Below are 15,889 nucleotides of genomic sequence, written 5' to 3'. Positions count from 1 at the left end.
CATAACAACACATAAACAGGCTCTCTCACATGATGGATTAACTGGTATTACTGGTTTTAAGCCTCCCATTTCATTAGTAAGTAGTTGTCACTCTAGTCTCTCTAGAATAAAGACAAAAAGACGACTTTGAAGTGTATAAACACCTCACAAGGCTATGTATAGGCTATATGTGAGCATCACTGCCTGCTCTCATAGGCCTCACATCAGCTGCCACAGTCTGACGTCATTTCTCACCTAAATTTTGTTTCTGTAAAACAACATAAGCTCTGTCGGTCAGTCTGGAGTCCTCCGGTTGTCCGTTCACTAACACACTGACACACATTATTACAGCTGCTGGGATGAGATGCAGCATCATAGCGCTGGAGGAGGAGGAGGAGGATGGTGATGGTGATGATGATGATGGTGGTGACAGAGGGGTGTTTCTTCTTCCGCTGTAAGATCTGGGTCCTAAAGCCGTTGAGTTATTGTATTGACTCTCTTTTGGTAGAAAGTTAAAGTGGCAGTAGGCAGAATATTTTTGGCATCATTGGGCAAAAAGTCCATCATAACCTTTCAGTATGTATTGTAGTTCAAGTGTTCGGAGAGAAAACTAAACTTCTGCACCTCCTCATGGTTCTGTTTTCAGGCTTTAAAGGTCCCATATTATGCTCATTTTCAGGTTCATACTTGTATTTTGTGTTTCTACTAGAACATGTTTACATGCTGTAATGTTCAAAAAAACAACTTTATTTTCCTCATAATGTCAGCCTGAATGTGCCTGTATTTACCCTCTGTCTGAAACGCTCCGTTTTAGCGCATTTTGACGGAATTGCAACAGAATTGCATTGCTAGGCAACAGCTTGGGTCCTTGTGTACTTCCTGTCAGCTGATGTCATTCACATACACTGCAACAGGAAATAAACTGGGACACATTTAGAATGTTTTTGTTTAAAATTGTGTCAAGGGTCTAAATATTGTATATTCTTGACATCACGAATGGGCAGAAATCCTGACAGCTTGTTTCAAATGCAGAGTTTCTGAATACGGGCTGTGTGTATTTCCCTGTGGTTTGAGTGTTTCAATACTTTCACAGTACTTATATAGGATTTAAGTCTGCTTTATAATAAAAAAAACATGAAAATCTCACTTTTCTATAATATGGGACCTTTAAAAAATCTTTAAAGCTTTAATTGTCAACTATTTTGATAAGTGATTAATCATTTATATCATTTTTGGAAAAGCTTTATTTTACCAGTCAAAGATTTCCTGGAAACAAAATATTACAAATTACAAATTAAAAGTACATACAAAAAGTAGCCTAAATGCAAGTAAATATCAAACATTAATGGACATTTTATTCTTTATGAATGTATTCTCGCTTGTTAATACATTTAACATATTTTGCATCTTCAGCTGGCCTACTGACTCCCTTGGTTAAAGTAGCAGTTTACTGGAAGAAGTGTACCAACTATTTACACCATAATTAGTACCAAATTATATAGTTATTTCCAGAAAACATTTTAGGAATTTATTCTGAAATTAGGGACCTGTAAAATAAATGTTACTAAATGATTGCCAAAAAAAACAGACTTCTTAAATGTGGATATAAGATATCCATATAAAATATATATATATACTCTATATATATATATATTCCTCTATAATAATTATATTTATACTGGTAAATTTAAGGGTTTAGGACATTTTTTACATTTTATGAACCAAATGATTGATTGATCAATTAATCGAGAAAATAATGGGCAGATTAATCAATAATGAAAATATTTGTTAATTGCAACCCTATTGACAGTATCAATTGACATTATTGATAGAGTTGCTCATACTTGCTTGCTGGTTGTAGGGTTGTTAATATTTTTTGACGAACGACAGTTGATTAGTCATTTCAGCTCTAGCAGGTTAATATTTACACTGAAGTGAATTGTTCAGGCCTCTCTGCAGCACAGGGTTCTGAACGCTTCAGGTGTTTCCAGGTAGTTTAACGGTGGAAATACAAAGTGTATAAAATCTCTTCTATTACTGGTAACCATTAAACAAGTGGGAGGCCTCCATCACATTTTCCCATTTCTGAAATGTCAAAGAGCAATGAAGAATAGATATAAAGGTCAAGCTCCTTGCGGTTATATCCTTATATAATTACTCTGCATGACTGATGTATATGGCCTTTACCTTCATCCTCTATAGCACACCATTACAAACACTTATGGCTCTTCATTATATGCCAGAGAAGCTTAATGAATGGGAGGAAATGTCACTCACGGTGGCCTGAAATTAAAACTGGAGGCTTCCTAGATAAATTAATCAAAACAAGAAAACATTTCATTACAGCATGATCTCAAAGATCCTGTTTTAATGGACGATCCGAAGACATTTAAACTGAATTAAGCTGATTTGTTTTTATGCTATGACCGGAGTAAGCAAGAATAGACACTTGATAGGCTTAATGAGGAAATGCCGTCTTTTTAGTTATAAACTTATTAAAAGTGTGACTGTCATCTTTTGTTTGTCCCCCTTGATTCATCAATGGATTTGAACATTGTCATGACAGCACAAGTATGAGAGCATTACATTATCACAGTGTAACTACTTGATGTGTTCACATCATTACAACATCAAATGATTGTTTCACATTGATTCATCTACATACAGCACACTGAACTCATTTATTAACACAACAGTAACCTGGATATTCAGTCAAATGAGGCCACTCAGCAAATCAGCAACCGTTTCAGCTCAAAGCACCGCTGTGAGCCTCTGCCATGGACTCTTAGTCTTGTTCCTAATTGACGACAAAGAGTGCTAATTTAAAATCAGTAACCTCTAACATCTTTCTGTGTGTACACTCAGGTGATTTTGTTTCACTGTTTAATGCCGGTTTGGTTAACCTATAAAACTCCAAAGTTGCACATAGGAAGTAATGAGCATCTTCTTCACTGTGTTTGTACTCGGTGTGGGCGATAAAATCTTCTATTGCAGTATTGTGTAATTTTATATCAGAAAATTTAGAAAATCCAGCAAATTAAAAGCCAGATTAATCATCACATTGATGCAAGGATAATATGAAGGATAATATGCTGTCCAACATTGTCATAAATCAGTCCTGCTCACTGAGTCTAATGCGCCCAGAGATACTTGAGACATCATGATATACTGTAAACAATATGGCTCTCTGACAGCTGACAAATCTATTTTGTCTTTTGGCCCCTCATTAGTACTGTAACAGACTAGCAACCAAAAAAACACAACTCATGACCTCTATGCAAATATTAGGGCTGTGTATTGGCAAGAATCTGGCAATAAGATACATATCATAATACAGGGGTTACGAACCAGAATATTGCGATACTGTAAGGCGATGTATTGCAAATTTTAAAATCTAACTGTTACAGAAAAACACAGCACTATATGCCTAAAATTTGAGTAGGATCTGCATTTGCATTTATCGCAGTCCTTATAACATTCAACATCATAGCACTACTTTGAGATGAAACACCTCTTTGCAAATTAAGTATTGACTGAGTTAATCTTTGCATTTAAACTATTAATTAAAAATCCAAAGTCTTTTTGAGAATTGACACAGTATCACAAAACATAATATCCCAATACTCAATATTTTCTATATTTTCTTCATCCCCTCGAGCGAATATATTCCTAAATGTGACTAATAGGGTTAAAGGAAAACATAATTATGAAGGTATCTGCCTGTGATTTTTGCTCTGTGGTGTCAGTGGAATTCACATCACTGGAGCGCAAAATATATTAATCTGCAGAATAAAGAGTATCTGCAGCTGCACACCTAGCAGAGGTCTTTTTCATTGGGGGTGTCCATAATAAAATCCGTCATAATCAGTGACTTCTGACAGAGAATATCTGTTCTCCTGACAGTTATGAATGTTTCAGTACACAGGCTAAACTGTATAAAACCTGGAATTCCTCTTTTTATCTCCTTTGTACTTCTATAGCTACTGCACTGTGTTTTGTCAGGATTAATGATGCACTGCAACATACAAGCATCAGTCATTTTTCCCTTTATATGCTGTTTGCCGAGCTGTTCATGTCAGGTAGAGAAGAAACCGTCTATTTAGCAGAGTCTCTTTTATGTGTCTCCTGTTCTCTACTTCAATGGCAGTCAGTGACACAAAAGGTCTTTGATCTGCACGTCCATCAACCAGCAGCTCAATATGATCCAAACCACTTTCTACTCTCGTACACGTTCATACCTGTCATCCTTGAAGTGATCGGGCCTGGTTTACTCAGGAATAAAAATCAGTTGAATAAGTAAAAGTGATGTAATCGTGTGTGTGTGTGTGTGTGTGTGTGTGTGTGTGTGTGTGTGTGTGTGTGTGTGTTTGATGGTAGAAGCTGCTTTATTCCCTTGTATGTTGATGGATTCTGGATATTGCAAATTAGCTTGTTAATTAGAATATCTAATAGCGGTGAGCAGCAACAGCCAACAGCCATTACAAAGACATGAAGATCACCATATGGAGATTTACAAGAGCAAATCTCTCATGTGGTTCTGCTACATATTTACATTTCAGAAAAAATACAGTACCTGTTGTGATATAGATAGTGGAATTTAACTAAATGCTTTGGTTTGTTCATGTTTAACCTCCAGGAATGAAAAGAAGCACAAAGATGAAATATGTAATGTATATTATAATTAATTTATACACATCTGACTAGTACATAAACCAGGTTGAAAAGGACTGAAATCACACAACAATCATCACCTTGCTCGTCACGTTATTCTCTGAATATAAATAAAGTATAAAGCGCTTTTAGATCAGTTTAACATGTGGCAGAGACACAAGTGATATTATGCGTCTGCAAAAAACATTTGAACGGTCTTAAATTAGAGAGTAAAAACATTGGAGAGGCACAATATCAATACAACCTTTACAATTTTTGTACATACAGTGTAATATTCAGGCAGATTAAGGCAAAACAAGAGTTAAATGGAGACAACAAACAAAGATCAAAAAGTTAATTTTGAATATAAAAAAAACAATTCCACAGTTGTACATAGTCCAACTGCACATCTTGTACTGTATCTCCAGGCAGTACATAGGCTCTACTTTCTATAATGCCGATACTAAAACAAACACTTAATTGTAAGATTTAAAAAGACATTTTTGTGAAAATGAACTGATCTTTGTCTGAGTGCCGCACGTATCTCCATTACAAACATGTAGGGAAAAACAGAACACTTTTAGCAGATATATCCAGCAGCTGGCGTGAAGCACTGTATTACAGATCTACTGTATAGATATGAAATACAGCATTGGCAAAAAAAACAAAGAAGGGACTGTTATTTACTGTCAAACTGATTTAGGTTTGGTCCCATTAAATCTTTCACCTCTTTCTGTCCAGTGAAAAAAGAATTGTTTCAAGACTTAGATTCACCACACACAATATCTGTTCAAATTGCTACAAAAAAATACAGCAGAGCAGCATTAGCTGACATACATGTTGTCCACTGAGTGGATAAACAGCCCACTGAATTAAGTTTTTCATTACATGCAAAACGCTGCTGCCACGAATATTCTAACGGAGAAAAAGTGTGTTAACTTCACTGTTGCTCCAAATGCAACACTGATGTTTCCATTGTTTCATCTAATTTTCACAACTACAAACTTAACAGGAGAAAACAGGCCCATGCAATAGAAATGATCTGCTGAATGTTACATATAGAAATACATGTTTTTATTTTCCTTGGCATATTGTTCTTGTGAGATAGACAGCTGATTAAGGGGGAAAAGCAGACCATTAGGACCGTTTAGGTAATCTCGCTACTGACTCCTACGACCGAACACTTGAAAATGGCAGTATGTGAAGCTATAGATCTGAATACAGACAGACCGTACAGTAAGGTGAGTATTGCTATCTCATTTCTTCTTGGAATTACAAATTTAGCAGCCTTTACCATTTTACAGAGTGTACATGTGCAGTGAAATTTGACATGTTGGACATCATCAGCAGGTAACAGTCACAATGTCAGATCATGTTCAGGTTTGGTCACAAATAATAACTTAAACAAAACTGTGGTTTAAATAAAAATTACAAGCAGGGGGGTATTTTTCATGTGCTGAGGTGTTTTCCTTTCTACGGCACGGTAGCCATGCTGAGGCTGTCAGCGTGGATGTCTGGTATGGTCCTCTCTGGTCTGAGACACACCGCCAACCTCTGTCGGAAAAAAAACAACACACACAGTTAGAGGTTCATTTAAAGGAAAATGTGTTTTCAGCATTTTGCACATGCACTTCCACTGACCTGTTTGAGAGATCCGGGGGTCCACACCAGCTTGTAGACCATGTAGATGGGGATCCACATAAAGGACGAGAAGCCAATGAGGTATCCCACTGTGATGCTCCAGTCAGGGTACTTATAGTCGAACAGCGTTAGGGGCGGTGTTTTCAGCAGGGAGCTCACTATAATATACTGAGAAGAGTTGGGGTACACATAACGTTACCATATTTAACATTTCCATATGTTAATGTAAGAAATAATATCAGAGAAGGGTAATATATCTGTCACATTGCCATATATTGTAAAATAAATATATAAAGGAAGTGTAATAATGCAAAATGTCAGCAGGAAGACAACAAGAGAGGTGGATGCAAATAAGAGAGAAGGCTATCAAACTATATGTAGAGGCGGGAAATTGACATTTGCCTGAGTGTTTTGCAATATACGTTTTGAGGAAGATATGTCATATAGAGGAGGGTTTAAACAACAGAGGAGAGGGGTCAGCTGTTAGGTCTTCAAAGGCCATTGGTCCAGTAGTCTTTTGATCTGCCCATTCATCTTTAGCATTGTGGACATTTTGCTCCACTTGTTGTAAAGATCAGAATAATTTTATATCTCACCGCTAGAAACGCTGGACTGATGGCAACCCAGCACACCTTCCAGAATAATCCCGGAGATTTGCCGAGCATGGACTCAACATCACTGCTAAACCTTTTGATACCTGAAAGCAACAAAATGAACATGAGAGGCAGCCGTTTGTTTTTCATATGCTAACAGTGTATTGGATTATCAAGGGTCATCCATTTACATTGCAGATAAAAGAAATTGTCAGTCGACATTAATCTCTTGTTTACCGTAGAACCAGGAAACCGCAATGACCTCAAGGAAACCCACAGCAATGATGGAGGATCCTACTCCGAATTCCTCAAGCAGCTTCACCACATAGGCACCACCCTGTCAATAAGATTTCACACTGACTAATAACATAATCCATCATCAGACTGCAGATGTCAGTTTTTAATTCACTACAACGTATTCAAAACAGCCTAAACCTTACAGTAAATGTGATTGGAGATAATAGTTTGAACTAACGAGGGGTTTGAATTTTGTTCTCTTCTGATTTAAAATGTCAAGAACTTACATTTGTAAGGGTGCTTAGAGAGCCCAAAAAGCAGACAACTACCAAGCCCAGAACAAAAAGTTCTCGTCTTTGAGAGAAATGATCTGGGTATTCATCCAACACAGCAGTGATGATCGCCTCCAGCCCGCCAAACTGAAAACACAGACAATGATGTTACAGTATTATATAGTAGATTTTAGTTTTTACATCAGGTAAAAACTCACATTTCAGATAAATTAACATCACTACAGCTGAATCATTTTCTGTTACACAAAAAGTGACCCTGCGGCCACCATGCTCATACCGTGCTGTCCAATCCCAGCGTGATCATCATCACAAAAAAGATGATTGCAAAAAAGGTTGAGCCCACCATGTTTGCAATGGCTTCTGGGTATGTGATGAAGAGTAAACTTGGTCCTGAAAGCAAGAAAATATTGAATATTGAAGAGATCAAGAGGTCAGTGTTTGATTCATAATTGAGTTCATGATTTTAAATGTAAAACTAATTTGCTGACCTTTATCCTTGGCTACATCCTCCACCTCCACCTTCCTCATCTCTGCCATGTAGCCCAGCACCGTGAAGATCACGAACCCTGACACAAAGCTGGTCAGACAGTTTACCAAACTGGTCACAATGGCGTCACTGTTGAGGAAGAAATGCACAGCATAATAATGATCATTTATACAATTCTTCTTTAAACCAAATGTTTCATTTTCATCAGAGACACTGTTCCAAAGTAGCTTCTTTGCTGACCCCTCTGACCTTTGTTTAATGGGTTCCTTTATATTTTAGCTTTGTGTCTGACACACATGTATACTCCTGGCTAGTAACCATAGACATCTCACAACAATACTAATGAGGAATATCCTACTGTTGGATGTATGTGTGTGTGTTCATTAGAGATGTAAAACATCTGTCTTTGGAGTAATAACCACGTGTCAATTGGCAGAATGCTCAGTATTCTCCAGGCAGCCTCCACAGAATTAGTAATTTTAGATAAATAAATAAACATCTGTGTTAAAACTCACGCTCCCAAAGGACATCCTGTAAGTATTTCCTCTTTTTAACATTAAGAAATACAACGTTTTGAGCCGAAGTTGACAGTTTGTCAGGTACTTTGCAATTGAAATGTACTTTTCTAATGTTATAAAGAAGACAATTTAATGATAAAGGATTGCATTTACCATATAATTGAAAACAAAATTCAAAAACAACAAGCAACAGCAAACAAAAGATATGGAAGTCAGTATTGATAAACATCATTATTATCACACTGAGGAGTGACGCATTATATTTTTGTAATGTGTTTGGAATATGTTTGATGGGTCAAGAAGCGGCAGCGTCCAGTTTCAATCATAATCTGTGTTTCTTAACATGCCACTCTGCTCTACTAGCCACAGTCACACACATTATTAGTCACAGTTTGCCATTTATACCTACCATGTAGTAGTCACCACTCCTGCCTCTGATAACATTGTCTCGACCAGACCATCTTATGTAATGCATGAGCAATAAATCCCACAGCTTCTCTTAGAGTTTGGACCGTGTACTGTGCACTGAAGTCATTAAACCTAAATTCAACAGGACGTGTTCAAGCCACAAATGTAGGTTCCCATGACTAGGTCTAAAGCTCAGTTCTTACCGGTAGCAGTTATTTGTGAAAGGGTTGTAGCTGGAGAGAGCCAGAAGCACCCCGAACCCGGGCCCCAGAGAGAAGAATATCTGAGCAGCGGCATCCACCCACACCTAAAAGACAGGAAGACACATTACAATATCTGAGACTACAAGTTCTGGGACGCTTCAGGGTTGTTATGGGCATTTAACAGCATACAAATACAGTATTTCTTACACTTGTTTCTGGCAGCTCTTTCCAAACCCAAATTAAATTAATAGCTTCAAATATTTTTATTGTGTGTTGTGATCCCTCAGTATAATTCATCAAGCAGGAGAGGTGTTGTGTCAGTTGTATAAAAATCTAGTTGCCGCACAGCTGTACGCAGAGAGATCTGAAGAGCAGCACACATTCGGCATTAAAAAGAAGAGGGCAGCGTTGGATATCGGTGAGTGAGACAGAAAGGGAGGCCTTTGTTAATGGGCAGAAAATCTAAACCAATTATGCATCTTATTATCCTGCTCTGTGGCTTATTTATGCATCTCATTTCGTCTCATCCATATTCCCCCTCCAACCAAAGCACTCACACATGTTTAGCAAACAACCGCAGAGAGCCAGAGAGGAAGATGAGGACGTTTCATAGATCAAAAAAAAAATATATATACAGTATATAGGTAGATTCTCAAGGGACTGGTAGGTAGAAATGAATGAAGGTATATATTAAACTGTTGCCTCTCATGCTTGGAAGATCCAGATGTGTTATTTCATTACACCACACCAGCAAGTTAAATATGAATCAGGAACTCTTAAATTTAGTCGAAACACATCTTAGTCATATCATCTGGTCTAACCCAGAGTTAAAGTCCTTTTGGGAAGTTATACACTGGAGTATATCATTACATTTTGCATAAATTTGTACTTGTGGTAAAAATTCTCAGAGAGAAATGGTGGAAAAAACAGAAGAGTATGTGTTAAGAATGGTAATATAACAGCTTTGAAAAAAACAAACATTTCCATATCTGCCAAAAATAGATAGAGAATAATAGGTCAAATTCAGCATGTGGGAAAAAAATAGCATACAAACTAAGAAGTAACATTTCTTTGTTGTTAAACCATCATGCAGTGATGAACTATTTCCCACTACCTGAGGGAAACTAAGATTGCTTAGTTTATTTATATCTACGTGTATGTACTGTATGTATTTAGTCTGCATCTTCTTTCTTCTATTGAGCCCCTTTCACTAACTGAAAAAGGTACCAAACATATGAGACATGACCATGTTTTTCTTCTTGTTGGAGATGAGTGAATTGTGTCCTTTTCTGACAAACCAGCTGACTGACCAACTTTGTACAACTCACACTGGTCTCCAGCAGCTTCCCCCACTGGGGTTTCAGGTAAAACACCACACCTCTCCAAGCTCCTGGCAGAGTGGCGCCTCGAATTAGCAGGATGAATAGCACAATGTAGGGCAAGGTGGCGGTCACCCACACTACCTGGTGTGGAAGAAAGAGATAAATCAGGAAGAGAAACAGAGATCATTGACAGATTGATGCACATTAACCTTCTATATTATTATGTAAAGCAACTGCAATGTGTTACCTTCCCTGAAGTCTTCACGCCCTTCCAGAGGCTGAAGTATACGATGGTGAAAATGAGAAAAAGGCAGAGCATCAACTGCCAGCGAACACCCCCGACGTTTTTGAGCCCTGATGACTTGTGCATCTCAAGAACATTCCTCCTGTAATAGTAAAACACATAAATCATCAGCCGACACTATTTGTGTAGAGTATTACTGTAAAGCTATTTATATATGTGGTTTCTGTAACTCACACTTACATGCACTTACGTGTAAAATTCCTCTGCCGGAGACCTGGAGGAATTCGTCCAGGTGACGTTGTCATTCCCAAAATAGTTGGTGCAGTCAGGGGTGTTCCACACATTGTCGCAGTTTGTCCAAGGCAAGATGGTGGAGAAAGAGGAGTAGAAGTAGAAGAGGGCCCAGGCGATGATGGTGTTGTAGTAGAAGGACACATACAGGGCGATGATACAGATGGCATATCCTATACCTGAAACAGAAGAACTTGTGAAATGTCTCTATAATGATTCACTGGCTCTCTTTGAAGACACATTTAATCAGATTACTTTGGGACAACATAGAGATTAAAATGAGTATAACCCTTTCACTGAGTCAGGTAACTATATCTGAATATCTGCTGTAGAGCAGCACAGTGTGAGGCCTTACCTTTGAAAATGGGACATATGTGTTTCCATATGGATATGGCTCCAGTTCTGTGGAACTGTCCCAGTGCCAGCTCCATGTAGAAGAGCGGCACACCACCAAAGATGGCCATCAAAATGTAGGGAATAAGGAAAGCACCTGCACAGAGACGCACAAGTGCATGTTATGTAGGGCTTTGACATGAAGGTCATGATGACTGTTGGTGCTGTCTCATGTGTTTGACAAAGTGAGGACATTCATGAACTCAAGGATGAAGATTTAAGAAGGCTTGAATCTGAATTAAAAAAATTAAATATGAATGAAAATGTGAACATGAGACTTCTCATTGGCCTCGTTTTTTTTTTACATCTGCTAACAATATTTCAGCTCAAAGTTGGATTTATAAGTATCAAAATCTTTATTTGATAAAATCATGGACAAGAACATACCATTAAGGCTTTATGTCAAAAACACTTCTGACACACTTACTGTATATTCACATACAAAATTATAAAATGAAATGTCTACATAATCATCTGTTTATTCCGTTTTTAAATCGTTTTTTTTTCATTTGTCTTGTCTAGATGTCTTTTTGTGTCTTATGTGCAGCACTTTGAATTGCCTTGTTGAAAGGTTGAATGGTGTTATATAAATAAACCTGCCTTGCCTTTGTTGCTGATGTATTACTGATGTAAGTATTGAGTAAAGCACAACCTTTTCCTAACAAAATACATAATGACTGAACCAATCTGAGCAGATCTTTATTATTATTATTTTTATTATTATCATTATTATATTATTATTATTATTATTATTATAAGGCCTATAGTAGTATTCACAAAAAAAATGTTTCTTTTATAAAACGCTTGAATTTGTGAACATCCTGTATTGGAAAACAATATTGATAAAAAGTGACCAAAGAAAAAAAGACACTGGCTATGTCGTTGGAAAAGTGTAAAAGTTTTTATTGGTGTGAAGCAGATGCGCACTTCAGCACCATGGACAGTTTCTGCTGCCAGATGCGCAGCTTCTAACCTGTTTTTCTGAATAATTTAAAACCCATTTTGAGCAAAATTCTGACATTCAATCGATTTGAAGACAAAATAAAAGTATTTTCCAAGTGTCTCTTTCAAGTTACACAAAATCCTAAATTATGAAATGAAGGTTTAAAAGCTCTGAAACACTTACCCCCACCGTTTTGATAACATACATAAGGAAATCTCCAAACATTTCCCAGGTCCACTGCAAAACCAATGACAGACAACAGAAAATCCATTTTTTTGCTCCATTTGTCCCTGGAGTCTGTCTGTGTGATGGCCGGTGTTACTGGGACCACCACAGGGCCCTGGTTGTTGGCGCTGTAGCCCGGGTTAGGGGATCCTTGGCGGGTCAGACTACCGGCCATGACTGCTGAGTCCTGTTGGGGCATCGGACTGTGAAAAGTCAGCCAGAGGAGCAGAGCAGCTCCACAGAGAGGAGGATGTTTCTCCTGTGATGATGATGACAGGGAGCAGTGGGAGGAGTAGCTGGAGCTGCAGACACTTGAGGATACCTGTTAGTGGAGAAAGACCACATCCAAAGAAGCGCAACTACACTGTAAACAATTGCTGTTAATTTACAGCAGGATTTCAACAGTATTAACCTGTTATTGCTAAAAACAGTGCTTTACTGTTAATACAAAAGAAAACCTGTTAAATTACGCTCACAGGCCACATGTGCTTCTGCACATGAGAGGCTTGTACGTTGTACATGATTGTAAAATCAGTGAATTAGCTTTATTGTTCTTCACTCACATGTTGTTATGGTTTGTATTCTGTGCTTGTAGCCAGCTAGAGACAGACATTTTGGGAAAAGTGTCAACAAGTCTATTATAGCCTTTTTCCTAACAAGTGCCTTTAATTGTATTTAGTGTGACTATTCCTATGTCTGTAACCTGCTAAGTCTAATCATCTAGGCAAAAATAATGTTTATTAAAATGTATGTAAAAAAAATACAACCTAAATAGTGCATTAAAACAAATCAGTAAGATAATGTAAAAGAAAGGTGAAAAACAGCTATATAATGTATCTTTAAACAGTAAATTAACTGTAAAATACTGTGAATTTTTTTTTTTTTTAAAAACAGTTCAAACTGTATTTTTTATTAACAATACAAAGCTGTAAATTTCAGCAACAGTATAATAATGTTAATTTTACAGTAACATAAAGGCAACCCTGCTGCCAGTTCTTTACTGTTATTTTACTGGGAAATTCTCAACAGTGTAATTTAGAGGTCCCATGTGTTGCTGATCAATAAGATGGATGTGAGTGCTCAGTTGATTAATTTCATTCATTACTGTGATATATGTGCTTTTGGGGAAACCCCAATTTAATTCAGATTTTAACAGCAACAGGTTGTCCAGCAAAAGTAAACGGTGATAGAAATAGAAATAGAAAGCTTTATTGTCATTGTATTAAATACAACGAGATTCACAGTTGCCACTTCTGGTCAGTGGTTTAAAACAAATACTTGTCAAGACTAAACGAGGCAGATAAAAACATATAACAGGTAAAACACACACACACAGTTATAAAGCAAATAAAACAGGTAAAGTAGATGTAATAAATAAATATAAACAGAAGTGTTACACTAAAGGTATAAAATATAAAAATAGATGTAATGTAAACATCTATTGATGGTTATCAACAACACAGCCTGTTCTCCCTCCTGTCCTCTGGTAGAAGATACAGGACCCCCAGCAGGACTCTCACCAGCAGACTGAGGAACAGTTTTTCACCCAGGCCATCGGACTTTTAAATAGATACGACACCTTCTCACACAAAAAGTACCTCAATCCTATATCTTATACTGTATATACTGTATATGTTCTTAAGGTTTATGTTCTTAATAAGCCTTGTGCACAGTATTTCTTATATATGTACATTCATACTTCCTGATATGTATATATTCTTAATATGCCCTTGTACAAAGTATTTCCTTTTATAATTGTAATATAACTTATTATTTTTAACGGAGCTTCCCAGCAAAAAGCATTTCACACATTTGTATTTATATAACCGGCGTGACAATAAACATCTTGAATCTTGAATCTTGAATCTTATCAGGGTTCACCATGGTCACCTTTTGCTGAACTTTATTGTTGCAAATCACATTCACACAATCACAACATGCACCAGATCACTGAATTGGACTTTCCAGTATCTAACAAGAGGCTTTGAATATATAATTTTACATGAGGTTACAGGCCATTATTTTGAATAGAAATGTTTACATTTTAAAATCAATTTGAGTTCTAATATTCCAACAATATATTTATTACTTCTCACTATACATTCCTGTTTATCCATTTGAAATACTGTCTACCACAAATTTACATTTACATTAATTATTTTATGTTTTATGTTTATATTTAAGCCCTATATTTTAACTTACAGTATTTTATGTCTTGATTCTCATTTTACTTTTACGTGTGTGATTTTCCTTTTTTATGTACATATTTAATGAGCATTATTGTGGGGAACCTGAGACCCAAGACTTTCACTGCCATGGACTGCTTTGTTGTAATTGTTCTGCATTTGATACATAAAGAAACTTGAAAAACAACGATCAATATTCTGTTAAAGCTTCTAAATGTCCAGCAAGATTTTCACAACAAAACTGTGAGCTTGTGATAAAACATAGTTGTATTCTGTTCGAGCAACAGGTTTCCCAGCAAAGTGATTTTACAGTTATGGTTACCAAGATTTATGTCTGCTGTTCATCATCCTTCAATAACAATGATGCGATATGTAAAGCTCTATATTCACACAATCACGGTATCCTATGTACCAGAATATATTTTAGGATCAACTTGAGTTCAGATATTATTTGAATAATATATGAAAAACAGTGATTACAGTGGAGGGAGCAATCTCACCACATGATCTTCATCAGCAGATAGAGTTGCCTAGTTATAGGATTGTATGTTTTTTTCAACTTCTCATTCATGTTTAAAAGCTGAGCTTTAAAGTTAATTCTTGAGAAAACAATCTTACCACAAAGTGAATTTAGTAGCTGTTCTGGAGCGTTTCTAACATGATCTTTTGCTACTTCAACAAGCTGCCAGGCCTCTAAATGTTAAGCTGCATGGGGACCTTTTCCATGTCTTTGTTTACAATTTCTCATTTTCCATGCACACTCCATAAAGTAAAGTTTATCCATGTAGCACCTTTTTATATCAGACGTCAGAAAGTAGTTCACAATAAAAGACAAAAGCCCGATAGAAAATACAGACACAATGTGAAAGTAAATAAATTAAGAATAAATAAAATAATATAAATGCAATAAACAGATGGGTCAAAGCTGGAGAAAAAGGCCATGGTCCTGTTCAAACCAATGAGCAGACAGTCCATTTGAACTTCCAAAAGTTTGATATAGAAAGCTATAAATAGCACCTTGAGCTGTCTTGGTTTCCTGATCCTATGTTAATATAGTTTGGGGAAGACAGCAGAAGAGAATCACAGTAGCTTAACTGCACTCATTAGGAAAAACCTAATAAAATGACTTTGTAATCAAATCCACCGCTTTTAGCACTGAACACTTTTGAAAAAGCTGCTAACTGGATATTCAGAGAGCAGCAGTCACGCAGGAGAGAGTGCATCAAATGAAGTTACTTTGGGAAATGGATATGACACCGAGATAGGACAAGAGGCA

At 36.8% G+C, this 15,889-nt stretch overlaps 1 protein-coding gene and 1 long non-coding RNA gene across 2 annotated transcripts in view; one reads left to right on the top strand and one right to left on the bottom strand.

Annotated features, from left to right (window-relative positions):
- LOC141769203 (uncharacterized) overlaps positions 1-15,889 on the top strand; it is a 72,216-nt gene that overhangs the window by 12,631 nt on the left and 43,696 nt on the right. The gene's annotated exons all lie outside the window — the stretch shown is intronic.
- slc6a4b (solute carrier family 6 member 4b) lies at positions 4,681-12,895 on the bottom strand. The gene is made up of 13 exons (XM_074639839.1): positions 12,386-12,895; positions 11,222-11,356; positions 10,826-11,045; positions 10,579-10,717; positions 10,338-10,472; positions 9,010-9,113; positions 7,882-8,009; positions 7,671-7,783; positions 7,388-7,519; positions 7,101-7,200; positions 6,867-6,967; positions 6,271-6,438; positions 4,681-6,183 (listed from the first exon to the last, which is right to left on the bottom strand). The coding sequence occupies exons 1-13, from the start codon at positions 12,624-12,626 to the stop codon at positions 6,103-6,105; spliced, it is 1,797 nt and encodes a 598-aa protein (XP_074495940.1). The 5' UTR covers positions 12,627-12,895; the 3' UTR covers positions 4,681-6,102.

The sequence above is a fragment of the Sebastes fasciatus genome, chromosome 6 (genome assembly GCF_043250625.1).
Source record: "Sebastes fasciatus isolate fSebFas1 chromosome 6, fSebFas1.pri, whole genome shotgun sequence".
Classification (NCBI taxonomy): Eukaryota; Metazoa; Chordata; class Actinopteri; order Perciformes; family Sebastidae; genus Sebastes; species Sebastes fasciatus.
Note: the sequence above shows the minus strand (reverse complement) of the source record. Positions and strands in the feature narration are given on the sequence as shown.

What these genes read in the sequence shown, in the direction of transcription:
- slc6a4b (XM_074639839.1), bottom strand. Translation starts at nt 12,626, where the DNA reads ATGCCCCAACAGGACTCAGCAGTCATGGCCGGTAGTCTGACCCGCCAA. An exon ending in GGAAGCTGCTGGAGACCAGT is followed by an intron (nt 9,114 to 10,337) that starts GTGAGTTGTACA and finishes CCTGTCTTTTAG; the next exon opens with GTGTGGGTGGATGCCGCTGC. An exon ending in GGATGTAGCCAAGGATAAAG is followed by an intron (nt 7,784 to 7,881) that starts GTCAGCAAATTA and finishes TCTTGCTTTCAG; the next exon opens with GACCAAGTTTACTCTTCATC.